The sequence below is a fragment of the Pituophis catenifer genome, unplaced genomic scaffold (genome assembly GCF_029215685.1).
Source record: "Pituophis catenifer annectens isolate HBS135680 unplaced genomic scaffold, rPitCat1.0.hap2 SCAF_12, whole genome shotgun sequence".
Taxonomy (NCBI): Eukaryota; Metazoa; Chordata; class Lepidosauria; order Squamata; family Colubridae; genus Pituophis; species Pituophis catenifer.
The window spans coordinates 23,599,772-23,613,006 of record NW_027256892.1 but is presented as its reverse complement, the minus strand read 5'-3'; the positions used below and the strand labels follow the sequence as shown (position 1 = coordinate 23,613,006).

At 45.3% G+C, this 13,235-nt stretch overlaps 1 protein-coding gene across 1 annotated transcript in view; it reads left to right on the top strand.

Moving 5' to 3' along the window:
* The window catches only part of GRIK4 (glutamate ionotropic receptor kainate type subunit 4), a 284,535-nt gene that overhangs the window by 113,533 nt on the left and 157,767 nt on the right, over positions 1-13,235 (top strand). Inside the window, exon 2 of the mRNA XM_070952502.1 lies at positions 1,880-2,044. Within this exon, the coding sequence (XP_070808603.1) occupies positions 1,880-2,044 (165 nt within the window). The remainder of the gene's footprint in view (positions 1-1,879; positions 2,045-13,235) is intronic.

Sequence of the window (13,235 nt, the reverse complement as noted above, 5' to 3'; positions counted from 1 at the left end):
GGCCCTTGTGAACTAGATAGATCAGGTGTCTGCAACCTGGGGCTCCGGAGCCGCATGTGGCTCTTTGGGCCCTCTGCTGGGGCTCCCTGTTGATCCCACCATTGGCTGGACCCACCCTTCGCCCTCCCCTCCTAGTCACTCCTCGCCTGGCCTGAGAAAGTAAGGGTGATGGCAGGGGATGGAGAAGCAGCCGGGGCAGAGACAGAGAGATACAGAGAGAGGGGGGGAGAGAGAGAGAGACAGAGAGAGATACAGAGAGAGGGAGAGAGAGAGAGACATAGAAAGATACAGAGAGGGGGAGAGAGAGACAGAGAGAGATACAGAGAGAGAGATACAGAGAGAGGGAGAGAGGGGGAGAGACATAGAGAGATACAGAGAGAGGGAGAGAGAGAGAGACATAGAGAGATACAGAGAGAGGGAGAGACAGAGAGAGATACAGAGAGAGAGGGAGAGACAGAGAGAGATACAGAGAGAGGGGGAGAGACATAGAGAGATACAGAGAGAGGGGGAGAGACATAGAGAGATACAGAGAGAGTGGGAGGGGAGGGAGTGGGAGGGAGGGAGAGAGAAACAGAGAGAGAGACGTCAAAAGGATTTTGTGGTTCCTGTTGTTTTTTATCAACCGGTTCTCTGCCTTAATGACCGGCTGGGTAGGCATGTCTGTGTCTATAAAGTATACAATGTTCGAAAACTCATATTCCTACAACATGCTGAATTTCAAACTACCCAACCTTATTTTATTTATTTTTTTATGGTGGGAACAACCAGTGCGTGAAAAAAAGGAATTAATGGATAGATGGCTGGATGGATGGTTGAGTAACTTCAAGTGAACCTGTCCTTCAGATTCTGGCAATAGATAGAGAAGAAAGAACCTGGGGAGGGAGGGAGAGATGGTTGAATGACTAGCAGTGTGATTATGTCGACCAGCCTCACATTCTTGGGAGATATGCAGTGTAACATCTGGAAAAGCCATCCACACAGTCGCGTTTTGAGGAATTCCTAGAGACTTACAGAGAAACAGAAGGGTTTATCTTAGGCTGCAGAAGGAGGCTTGCTCTCTGGAGCTTGAAGTATCTGCTTTGTAAGCAGATGGTGCCAAATTCAGTGCACTGCCTTTTTCAGGTAGGGTCAGGGAAGAAATTTGTTTTGGACCTTAGATGGTTCATGAAATTTGTGACGGGCCATCAAATTTCAGCAGCAGTGTATGATTTCAGACAAATGTTACCCTTTTTTTTTAAAAAAAAAAAAAGCACCCATCCACCCCCAAACTAAAATCAAAGGCAGAGATGACAGCCAGTGGCTGGTGGGAAATTATTCCCTTTTCACACCAGTAGTTGCTACGAACGCTTTTGTTTGCCCTGTATTTTCAGGATGGAAGGGCCCATCAACCATTGTGATGGCAAGAATGAAAGGGGAGGAGAGAAGGTCCTGAGTAAACATGAAATAGAAACAGAATAATTCATGTACCAAGTAATTCATGTACCTTTTCTGACCATCTTCTCTGGTTTAACTTGATTAGACAAGTAAGAACTACATATTTTATTCACAAGGCTTGGGTAATGATACTGCAGAAGTTTCTAACTCACTGCCGAACAGTGAGATTAATGTTAAATTTCATCTTGACAAACATTCTAAAACCCGGCGAAATATACTGTATTTCTTCTTGGTTTGCTGCAACGCACAAATGAGAATGTAGAACATAACTCTTTTGGTACGGGCTGTCTCTAAAATGGTCTTTTTAGATGGTGCAATGAAAATGACTTAACTTTCCTACACTGGAGTTTGGAGCTGTAGTATTCGATTCCCTCGGCCTCCGTTTTGAATCTGGATGGGCACCATTCCTTGACCGGCTAATTTTTTTTCCTGTCTGGTTTTGCAGCTGCCATTTTGGACGACCCCATGGAATGCAGCCGAGGGGAACGACTCTCCATCACGCTGGCCAAGAACCGGATCAATCGTGCCCCTGAGAGGGCGGGGAAAGCCAAAGTGGAAGTGGACATCTTTGAGTTGCTGAGAGATAGTGAATATGAAACAGCCGAGACTAGTACGTACGTCTCCGGGGTTGGCGGGTGGGGGGATTGCTTGCTTGCTTGATTCGTTGATTGATCGGTTATGTTGTTCTGTCCCCCTTCCCCACACAGGCAAGCACACAGCCAGGCACGCCTGCCGAGATTTTATTAAGCAATCAGACTAGAAACCCTTGTAGATAAGGGTTTTGGCAGTACACTGCGAAATGCCTGCCAAGTCAGTTTTCACTCACAGTCAGCAAGAGAGAGTTTCTCCTCAGTCCGGTTCAGTAGCAAAAAGTAATCCACGAAGCCAGAATTGGCCAAGGTCCAATCCAAATATGCACAAGGCAGATTTCAGGTGATGCAATGTGACTCTCAGGTTTTTAACTTTGACCGTCACAAAGCCTGAAGAGCAATCACACCCACTTTTATTCCTTGTGGAGTGTGGCTCAGTGACTCACCTCAATCTCTGGCCCTCCCACGCCTCTTTCGTTGCTGCACACGCTTCTCCCTCCGACACTGCCTGGGATCAAGCCAGGATTCATCATCCTCGCTCCCTATCTGTTGTTGTTCCGATATGCTTTCCTCCTGGCATATCCCAGGCTGTTCCTCTTGGCCTTCGGATGGAACCTGAGGCATTGCCAGAGAGGGGGGTCCTGGAGAGGGAGGCCTTATCAGTTCCTCCCCATCACCTTCTGAGTCCTCTTCTTCTGGTAGGACAGGCTCGGGAGTCGGGGTCACAACATATGTCATCAAGTTGATGTTGAATCTTGCTGAGCATATCTTCTCCTTGATCATCTGTCCCTCACGATTCTTTAGGTCTTCCATTTTATATATCCATTTGGGTTTCTTGGTTACAATACATGGGTTTCCCATTGTGTCCTCCTGCACAGTATGAATGGACTTTGCCATTGTCACTAAAATGATCGTCCATCTCTAGTATATTCTTATATCACTGTTGCCCAGTAGAGGTTCCAGTTGGCTTGAACTGGGCAGCTGGGGTGACCTCCACACCATGGGTGAGACTGTTGTGAATATACACTCTTGGCATGCACTAGGGGTCCCCAAACTTGGCAGCTTTAAGACTTGTGGACTTCAACTCCCAGAATTCTCCAGCCAGCATGCGCAGAGAGTCAAAAACAGGTTACTTTGTGGTTCAAACCAGAAAGTAATGATGTCCGGGTAGGTGGGCGGAGCCTCACACTGCCTCCGCTACCAGTTTGCAGAACCACGTACTGCTGCCGCTACCAGTTCGTGCGAGCCGGGCAGAACTGGCAGGATTTCACCACTAAGCCTAGTCCATGTTGGGCAGAATGGCCATTGCCAGCCAAGAATTTTGAGTGTTGTAGTCCAGCCTCCCTTGGCCTTATTTCTCACCATCTTTAGCCAAAGAGTTGATCTTCCTACTAGACAGTTTCTTGTTATGAATTTCATCAAGGTCTATTTTAATTAATGTTTATTTTATTGTCTATCGGTTGTTATTATTAGCTACCCTTATCTTCCCCTAGCCTTGAGCAACAGAGGACAGAAATTAAATATCCAGGTTACTCTCTATCTGCAAGCACATCTGAAGGGCATCAGGTTGGAAAGTTACACAGGGAATGGAGAATTCTGCTGCCCACAAATTTTAACCTGTTTGGCTCCTGAAATGATAGTTTGCTGGACATGGACATTCTGCTACTAAAAGCTTGAGGAACAAAGGGGCATGCTCATGCGCTCTGTTCATTCACATGCGCCACCTCGGCGCATGTACCCGGCTTTCCACGCATGTGCTTTGCTCGTGCTTGTGCCTGGCCTCAAAAACATTCCTAAATAGGTGTCAGACTTCGATGCTATCTCAAAATAAATGAATTTCCAAACTGCCAATCTTTAAGGAAATCTTTTCTTTAATTGAGCACAGCCACCGGATCATGACTCGATGCGGACAAGACTGACCTTTTGCCCCCCAATCCCTCCCTTTCCGATCCCCAAATCTCTGCTTCTCATTGGCTATCTTCCAAGTCATTCTTCAGACTTCTTGTCTCGTCATTTCCCAGGAATGTCTCCCCCCCCTCATTTCCACGACAACCCGACTTCAAAGGGATTTAGCAGGCAAAAGTTCAGAGCTTATCTCTCTCTCTCCTCTGCTCTCTATGCCAGCGTTGCAGCGCTGACATCAGGATAGCATAGAGCCGGGACGGGTGGCCAGGCCCACCCATGATTTCCACTACCGGTTCTCCCAAACCAGTCTGAACCGGCTGAATACCATCTCTGGCGACGGAAAATATGAAAAAAGAGCACCCCTATTTTCTATTATTCTGTTGCCTCTGGAAATCAGTCATTCAGCACCTAAGTTACTCAAACAGGAACAAAAGATGAAAATTCTATGTGTAAACAAGAGGGAACATCGCCCCTCTTCTCTACCCTGGAAATGTGGATTATTTATCTCTCGAGAGTGCACAGTCAAGAGATTGTTTCTCTTGAGTTGGGAGGTCAGTTTGATTATTTTTTTTTTATTTTACATTCCCCTCTTGTGCCTTCAGGAAAAGCTTTGTTTGGTCACATTAGATGGTTGCCTGCTCACCAGATGACTCTGAGCAGCTCACAAGGGTTCGAAACATCCAGTACAAAGGAAAAGGATAAAACAATGGAATCAAACATACTGCGTGAAAAGATAGACAGACAATTCACGTTCGTATAAGTAAAAATATATGTGAAATAAGTGTGAATATAGGCCACTGTTGCCTCAGAGTCACTGATCCAAGAATCCACACTCTGCCCTGAGTGATAATGTGGATTAAGTACAATTCCCTGAGTTAGTTCAATAAGAAAAAAAATGCTAAGCCGTAAATCAGTGTCTTAGCTGGGATCTCACCTCTTAGTGACCCAAAGCAATCTTCGGACATAGCACAAAGTCTGAAAGTGTGACTTTGGTGGAAAAGCTTGTTTTGAAATGTGATGCAACCTTAAATACTCAAAGAGCCATTTGGACCCGTTTCCCACAGAAAAGAAAACACCGGGAGCCATAAAACCTGAGTGGGCATGGCCAACTCGATGTCACTCACTTCCACCAGTCACATGACCCCCCTAGCCACGCCTACCCAGCTGATCATTAGGGCAGAGAACCAGTTGTTAAAAAATACCAGGAACCACTGGATTTCAAAGCTGATTCATAAGGCAGGAACTGTCATTGAGAAGGACAACGGTGGGGCCCTAAAAGGTGACAAAGTTTAATTGGTGGGATCCAGAGCTGTCAACTCTGCCAGATCTTATAAGCTAGATAATTGGAGGTTCTACAAATTTTGACTTGAATTTTGAAGGGCTTTTTAGGCACAAACATATCTTGGTTTTCATTCAGAAGTCCACTGCTGGTAATCAACAGAACTATGGCATAGTAGTATTGTGCCCGTAATTTCTTGGACTGCTTCCTACTAGACCAGCTTTAACTTAGAAGTGGCCTTCAAGGACAGCCTTCATAGAGCACATCACGGTAGTCCAATAAACATAGGCTCAGTCTTAGCAAGACTGAGGATTTGGAGGCCATTGTTCTGTCCCCGTCTCACACACGCACACAAACAGATAGCCAGGGGTTAAATAAACTTGGCAGACAACAAATTCTTTCAATAAGAGGATTGGCAGCAACCCAGTAGCTGCTTGCCAAGAACTTTATTCATAAAGGGAGGGGTTGTTCCTCCAGCAGATAAACCCAAACAAGATACACACAGTTAAAGAATTGTCAAGTCCAGTCCGTATTAAATCCAAGGCAGATAATGTTGTTTCCAAAGATACAATGTGACTCGCTAGTAGTTTAGTTTTGTCCGTCACAGAGTCTGAATGGCCACCTCACCCCCTTTAATCCCCTGTGGGGTGTGGTCCAGTGACTCAGCCTAATCTCTGGCACTCCTCCTTTTCTGCTGCGTGCGCTTGTCTCTCCGACGCTAGCGTGGATCCAGCCAAGACTTATCTCCGTCACTGTCCGACTGCGAGGAGATACCTGGCTCCTGGCCAATCTCTTCTCCTGTGGGAGACACCTGAGGCATTGCCAGAGAGGAGAGTCCTGGAGAGGGAGGGCTGGCCAACTCCTCTCCTTCATGTTCGGAGCCTTCTCCCTCCAATAAGTCAGCCTCGGGGGTCGAAGTCACAACAGCCATCCAGAGATCTTTCATTACTAGATGGGGTTGTGGTAGTAATGCACAATTTCCTAGAGTTTTTCCTAGACTCGTAACTTCTAGTTGGAAAGCAGGTGAGAACAATGACTAGGAGGATCTTTGTACATTATAATCTTCTGCACCAATTGTGGCTGATCCTGGATTCCTGGATCCAAGAGCCCTGATGGCACAGTGGTTAGAATGCAGTATTGCAGGCTCACTCTGCCAACTGCCAGCGGTTCAATCCTGACCGGCTCAAGGGTGACTCAAGCCTTCCATCCTTCCATGGTCAATTAAATGAGGACCCAGATTTTTTTTTTTGGGGGGGCAATGTGCTGAATCTGTAAACCACTCAGAGAGGTCTGTAAAGCACTATGGAGGCATTGCTATTCATGCCTACATCTCTTTATCAGTAGCAATTCAATAAGAGAACTCACAACAATAAGCTTCAGCCTTGATTGTAGACATCAAGAAGAGGAGGACTTCTTGTCTGTAACATTAAATACTTCTGAAGTTGTGACAGGACCCTGTGATGGTTACTTAAGAATGTAATATAATTTGATCGGGGCCCTGCAAGCCATTCTGCAACTAAAATTGGATTCTACTTCCAGTTTATGTTGCAAATCCTAGTGAGGGACTTACCATTTCCATCAGATTGTATACCACCACAACACCAATTGTATGGAGGGAAGAGTGACTTAAAATAGGTAGTGTGTCTCAATTAACATGCCATAAACGCAGCATTCCACCTGTTAAGGTAGTGATTTTTTCTTTCCCTTTTAGGGAATAACCGACTTTCTTTCTTTTCATTCCCCCTACCTTCCCCAGCATTCAACAGATCCGTAATGCACAAAACCCCCCTAAGAATCTCAGCGTTTCTATTGCTTTTGAAATGATACCTCCAGAATTGGTGGTGGGGATAGAAATACATTATCTGGTGTGCAGCCAAAATGCCAGGATTAAGCACATTCACAGAAGAAAGATCTGTCAAGAGCGATCCCCTTTAATAGCTTAAACGCTACAGAGCGATGTGAAACGTTTCTGAAAACATTCGGGAGAGAAGCATCTGTAGGAACTCAAAACGGCTTCCTCCGGTTCAGTGAAATATATTTCTTTGCTTGATGTTTCCAGCTGTTGTTTAATTCACCTCACTCCTCTCTGTAGAAGACAATTTAACCAGCTGGGGTTTCTATACCTTGTCCTTGATTTACGACTATTTATTTGGTGACCGTTTGTAGTTACGACGGCACTGAAAAAAGTGACTCACGACCGCTCTCCACCTATGATTTTCACAGCAACCCCACTCATCAAAATTCGGGAGCTTGGCAACATACATATAGAATAACAGAGTTGGAAGGGACCTTGGAGGTCTTCTAGTCCAACCCCCTGCTTAGTCAGGAAACCCTACACCACTTCAGATAGATGGTTATCCAATCTCTTCTTAAAAACTTCCACTGATGGAGCATTCACAACTTCTGGAAGCAAGTTGTTCCACTGATTAATTGTTCTAACTGTCAGGAAATTTCTCCTTAGTTCTAAGTTGCTTCTCTCCTTGATGAGTTTCCACCCATTGCTTCTTGTCCTGTCCTCAGGTGCTTTGGAGAATAGCTTGACTCCCTCTTCTTTCTGGCAGCTGATGAGATATTGGGACACTGCTACCATGTCACCCCTAGTCCTTCTTTTCATTAAACTAGACATACCCAGTTCCTGCAACCGTTCTTCATATGTTTTATTCTCCAGTCCCCTAATCCTCTTGGTTGCTCTTCTCTGCACTCTTTCTAGAGTCTCCACATCTTTTTTACATTGTGGTGACCAAAACTGGATGCAGGATTCCAAGTGTGGCCTTACCAAGGCCTTATAAAGTGGTATTAACCCTTCACGCAATCTTGATTCTATCCCTCTGTTTATGCAGCCTAGAACTGTGTTGGCTTTTTTGGCAGTTGCAACGGGCATGTATTTACAAGGATTGCGACGTCCCACCTTCCCAAATGGCTTCTGATAAGCAGAGTTCATAAAGGAAACCGGATTCGCTTCAGAACCATGTGGGTCATTTAATGACCGCAGCAAAAAAAATAATAATAATAATTGCAAAATCGGGGTTGCTCATGCGCCAAAGACATGTGGTCTTCAACTCCCAGAATATCTCAGCCAGCATGGAAGTTGAAGCAGGTAGGTCTTAAGGTTACCAAGATCGGACATCCCTGCTGTAGACCTTGTTCAAAATAGAAGTCTGCACGAGAAAATTGAGCTAGGGAGCAGTTGAGCAACACAAAGAGGTCGTGTATGGCCAGTGGTGGGCTTCAAAAAATTTAGCAAGGGGTTCTCTGTCCGGTTGCTGGGTGGCCGTGGCCATGATGGGCGTGGCCAAGTCAGCCTCCTGCACCACAGCAAGGGGGAGCGTTTTTGCCCTCCCTGGGCTCCGGAGGTTTTTCTTGAGCCACCGGGAGGGCAAAAGCGGCCTCCCCAGGCTCCAGAGGCCCTCTGGAGGCCGGAAATGGGCCCGTTTCTGGCCTTCCTAAACTTCCGGTAGGCCCGTTTTTCGCCTTCCCCGACTGCCCTGCACTTACCTGCATCCAAAATGTGCCGTGTGGGGACTCCTGGGAGGGGCACAGTGAGGTGGACAGGGCCAGCCAGGAGTGGGATTTGGGGGTTCTCTGAACTGCACAGAATCTTAGCTAGAGGTTCTCCCGAACTCCCTGTGAACCCCCACCCCTGTGTATGGCCATGGTGCATGGAAGAAAGATCTCCACTTTTCAGATGCAGCCTCTACTAACGGCTGCAGGATTTCAAACTTTCGCCGATTCCTAGTTGGCTTGAAAGGATTAGAATTTTTCCCGACCTTCAACAATCAAGTCTGAAGGATTAGAAGTGCATTCTGGCTTCCCTGCGCCTACCCAATTTGAAATGGCAGCTTAAATATTCCCCCAAATTGAGACGAAAAGAATTCAAGAGACAAGTCCCTTGAATTCTTTTCATCACTCCCCCCACTCGTTTAAAGAAATAAGCTTCGGGGCTTTTAATGATTTGCTACTTCTCTGGATTTTCATGATGAAAGCTCGCTCATGGCGGACGATAAAGCCATTTTGTGTTTTAACTAATGGCGGTAAGGCTTTTGGATCTCTTATTTAATGCCACTGTCACATTTTAATAAGAATGATGGGGATTCCCACTGTCCCAGCCTTTATCCACTCCTGCCTGTTTTTCTTCAACCATTTGCTTTTTCCTCCTCCCTCCCACCTTTGTTTTAAATTCTGAAAGATGATTCATGGAGAGAGAAAAAGAGAAAGAGAGAGAGAGAGAGAGAAAAAGAGAGAGAGAATGCGCTCAAAAACAGTCTTTGATTGATAGATGGGGAGAGAGAAAAAACATGAAATTATCTATTCCAAAATGCTGGGGATATTATATTCAGTCAAAGCACAGTTTTCAAAGTGTTTTAACTTCACGTAACATGTTAATTCTGCCTTTGCCCAAGATTCCGGACTCCCTTTTTGAACAGTTTTGTGGCAACAAATAAATGTCAGTTTTAGGAAGGGTTGACATACTGAGGAGCTCAAAAGCCAAGTAATGCAAGGGTTTAGAGGAGTGGAGATGGCACTGGGCTAGAAACTTGGAGACTGGGAATTCTAGTCCCGCTTTAGGCATGAAAACAGACTGGGTGACTTTGAACCAATGATCTGGTGATGGTGAGTTCTAGTTCGACCATAGGTATGAAAGCTGGCTGGGAGACTGAGCCAATCACCAGGTGGCAGTGATTTCTAGTCTCGCCATAGGCACAAAAGCTGGCTGGGAGAATTTGAACCAGTCACCAGGAAATAGTGAGTTCTAGTTTCACCATAGTCATGAAAGCTGTCTAGGAGGCTTTGAACCAATCACGAGGAGATGGTGAGTTCTAGTCCTGCCTTAGGCATGAAAGCCAGCTGGGTGACTTTGGGCCAATCACCAGGAGACAGTGAGTTCTAGTTTCACCATAGTCATGAAAGCTGTCTAGGAGGCTTTGAACCAATCACGAGGAGATGGTGAGTTCTAGTCCTGCCTTAGGCATGAAAGCCAGCTGGGTGACTTTGGGCCAATCACCAGGAGACAGTGAGTTCTAGTTTCACCAAAGACATGAAAGCTGGCTAGGAGATTTTGAACCAATCACGAGGAGATGGTGAGTTCTAGTCCTGCCTTAGGCATGAAAGCCAACTGGGTGACATTTGGCCAATCCCTCTGTCAATCACTCCTAGGAAGGAAGTGATGTCAAACCACTTGTGCAAAATTCTGTCAAGAAAACTGCAGACATTTATCCTGACAGTTGCCAGAAGTCAAAAGCTGACACAAAAGGCACCAAAATAGATGTGAAATAAGTGTGAATATAGGCCACTGTTGCCTCAGAGTCACTGATCCAAGAATCCACACTCTGCCCTGAGTGATAATGTGGATTAAGTACAATTCCCTGAGTTAGTTCAATAAGAAAAAAAATGCTAAGCCGTAAACCAGTGTCTTAGCTGGGATCTCACCTCTTAGTGACCCAAAGCAATCTTCGGACATAGCACAAAGTCTGAAAGTGTGACTTTGGTGGAAAAGCTTGTTTTGAAGTGTGATGCAACCTTAAATACTCAGAGAGCCATTTGGACTCGTTTCCCACAGAAAAGAAAACACCGGGAGCCACAAAACCTGGGTGGGCGTGGCCAACTCGATGTCACTCATTCCCACCAGTCACATGACCCCCCCTAGCCACGCCTACCCAGCCGGTCATTAGGACAGAGAACCAGTTGTTAAAAAACACCAGGAACCATAAAATCCTTTTGATATATCTCTCTCTCCCTTCCTCCCTCTCTCTTCCTCTCTCTGTATCTCTCTATGTCTCTTTCTCCCCCTCTCTCTGTATCTCTCTGTCTCTGTCCTTCTCCATCCCCCACTGTCGCCCTTACCTTCTCAGGCCAGGCAAAGAGTGACCAGGAGGGGAGGGCGAAGGGCGGGGCACAGCAGTGGTGGGATCACCTGACAGGGAGCCACAGCAGAGGGCCCAAAGAGCCACATGCGGCTCTGGAGCTGCAGGTTGCTGACCCCTGTAATACCCTTTGTAAATTTTCTGGAAGGAAAGAAGGTTTTGAAACCTTTCTGGAAGACCTCCGAATCTCAACATTTTTGCAATTAACATAAATCCTTTTCTTGCCTCTTTGTGATTGCTCTAATAAATTAATGCTTAAAGAGTTAGAATCCCATATTTGACGGGCTAATTGGACAGTTTGAGAAAGGGAAAAAAACACACACACACAACTAAATGCCTATAAAATCCGAACAGCAAATGCAGCTGCTGCTGCAAATTTCCAATTTTGAATGATAATTAACTCGGCTATAAATATATAATGCCCAAGCTATTTTTATTTTTTATTTATTTTATTTTATTCTTCTTCAATAAAAGCAAGGTTTCATTAATATGTATTTTTAAGAGAGTTTGGACTTCGCTTGTCTTCCTAAATTGGCTCAACATCTTATTTCCAAACCTAAAAAAAGCAATTATATTTCCATTATTAAAAAGCATTTGAAAAGTACTCTGATCTGAAAAGATCCAACATGTGAAGTATTACTACTGCTTTGTAAAACCCTTAGTAAGACCACACCTGGAATACTGCAACCAATTTTGGTCACCATACTACAAAAAAGATGTTGAGATTTTGGAAAAAGAGAAGAGCAGCTAAAATGATCAAAGGCCTGGAGATTAAAACATATGAAGAATGGTTGCAGGATTTGGGCTTGGCTAATCTAGTGAAAAGGGACGTGGTGGCTCAGTGGCTAAGATGCTGAGCTTGTCAATCAAAAGGTCGGCAGTTCAGCGGTTCGAATCCCTAGTGCCGTGTAACGGGGTGAGCTCCCGTTCCTTGTCCCAGCTTCTGCCAACCTAGCAGTTCGAAAGCAGGTAAAAAATGCAAGTAGAAAAATAGGGACCACCTTTGGTGGGAAGGTAACAGCGTTCCGTGCGTCTTTGGCGTTGAGTCATGCCAGCCACATGACCACGAAGACGTCTTCGGACAGCGTTGGCTCTTCGGCTTTGAAACGGAGATGAGCACTGCCCCCTAGAGTCAGGAACGACTAGCACATATGTGCGGGTCATTAATCTAGGGAAAAAAAGAATTGGGGTGACACGACAGCAGTATTCCAGTATTTGAGGGGCTGCCACAAAGAAGAGGGAGTCCTCTTCTCTTCTCTTCTCTTCTCTTCTCTTCTCTTCTCTTCTCTTCTCTTCTCTTCTCTTCTCTTCTCTTCTTCTTTTTTTGTTAAATAAAATACTAAGAGGGATAGCCTTACCAATTATAGACAAAGCTTGCTTCTTGGTAGGCCTGACTTCCTAAATCCCTTTATAGAAGACAATCTTGACTGTATAGTTGGAGTCTTCTCTAGCAGCCAAGTTTCCTCAGGAGGTCCAGAGTTACTGAGCCCTCCCGTTCGTCATCAAACTGTCTCCTGTGGATTCCGGCATCATGAATCTTTTTCAACGAGTTTCTCTCTGTTCTAAGAACCTGGAGGCATTTTGTTTGACAAAATGAATGGGAAGATTTCCGGCGGCTCGTTTGCAAAGATCGCGGAACATTTCAAAAAGATTTAGCTAGACTTCCCAGCTTATTGAGACAGAACAGGACGGGTAGGAGTCGGAGACGGTGTGGATGTAGTGCTGCTTTGAGATCTCACCATGCTTAAGAAGGACCATGTTGTTTGCTTCTTAGGAGAGGGCCAAGAACAAAATTAGGCGTGCAAGTTAACCTCTCATCCGGGATTGAGAGTTGTATGGAAGAAGGGAAAGCTCGTTTTATCTCCAAACTTCTTTAATCCCCGAGGAAAGTAGGGGAGGAATTCCACACAAATCCGTTCGTTTCTACCTCCAATTGTTTCAAGATTCAGAAGTGGAGCAAGAGGAGGAGAGGTAATGGGAAGAGAGAATAGCCTTGAGGAACAAGGGAAAAAGCCAAACCCAAAATAATAGATAAAAGGAATCTAAGCCCTGACCAGAACTGTAATCTGTGACCTAGGTTTCCTTAGAAAGCATACAGCACAGTCTTTAATTCAACCTCTTTAATCCAAACGGCTGTGAATTATTGTCGTTCACAGTCTGAAAGGC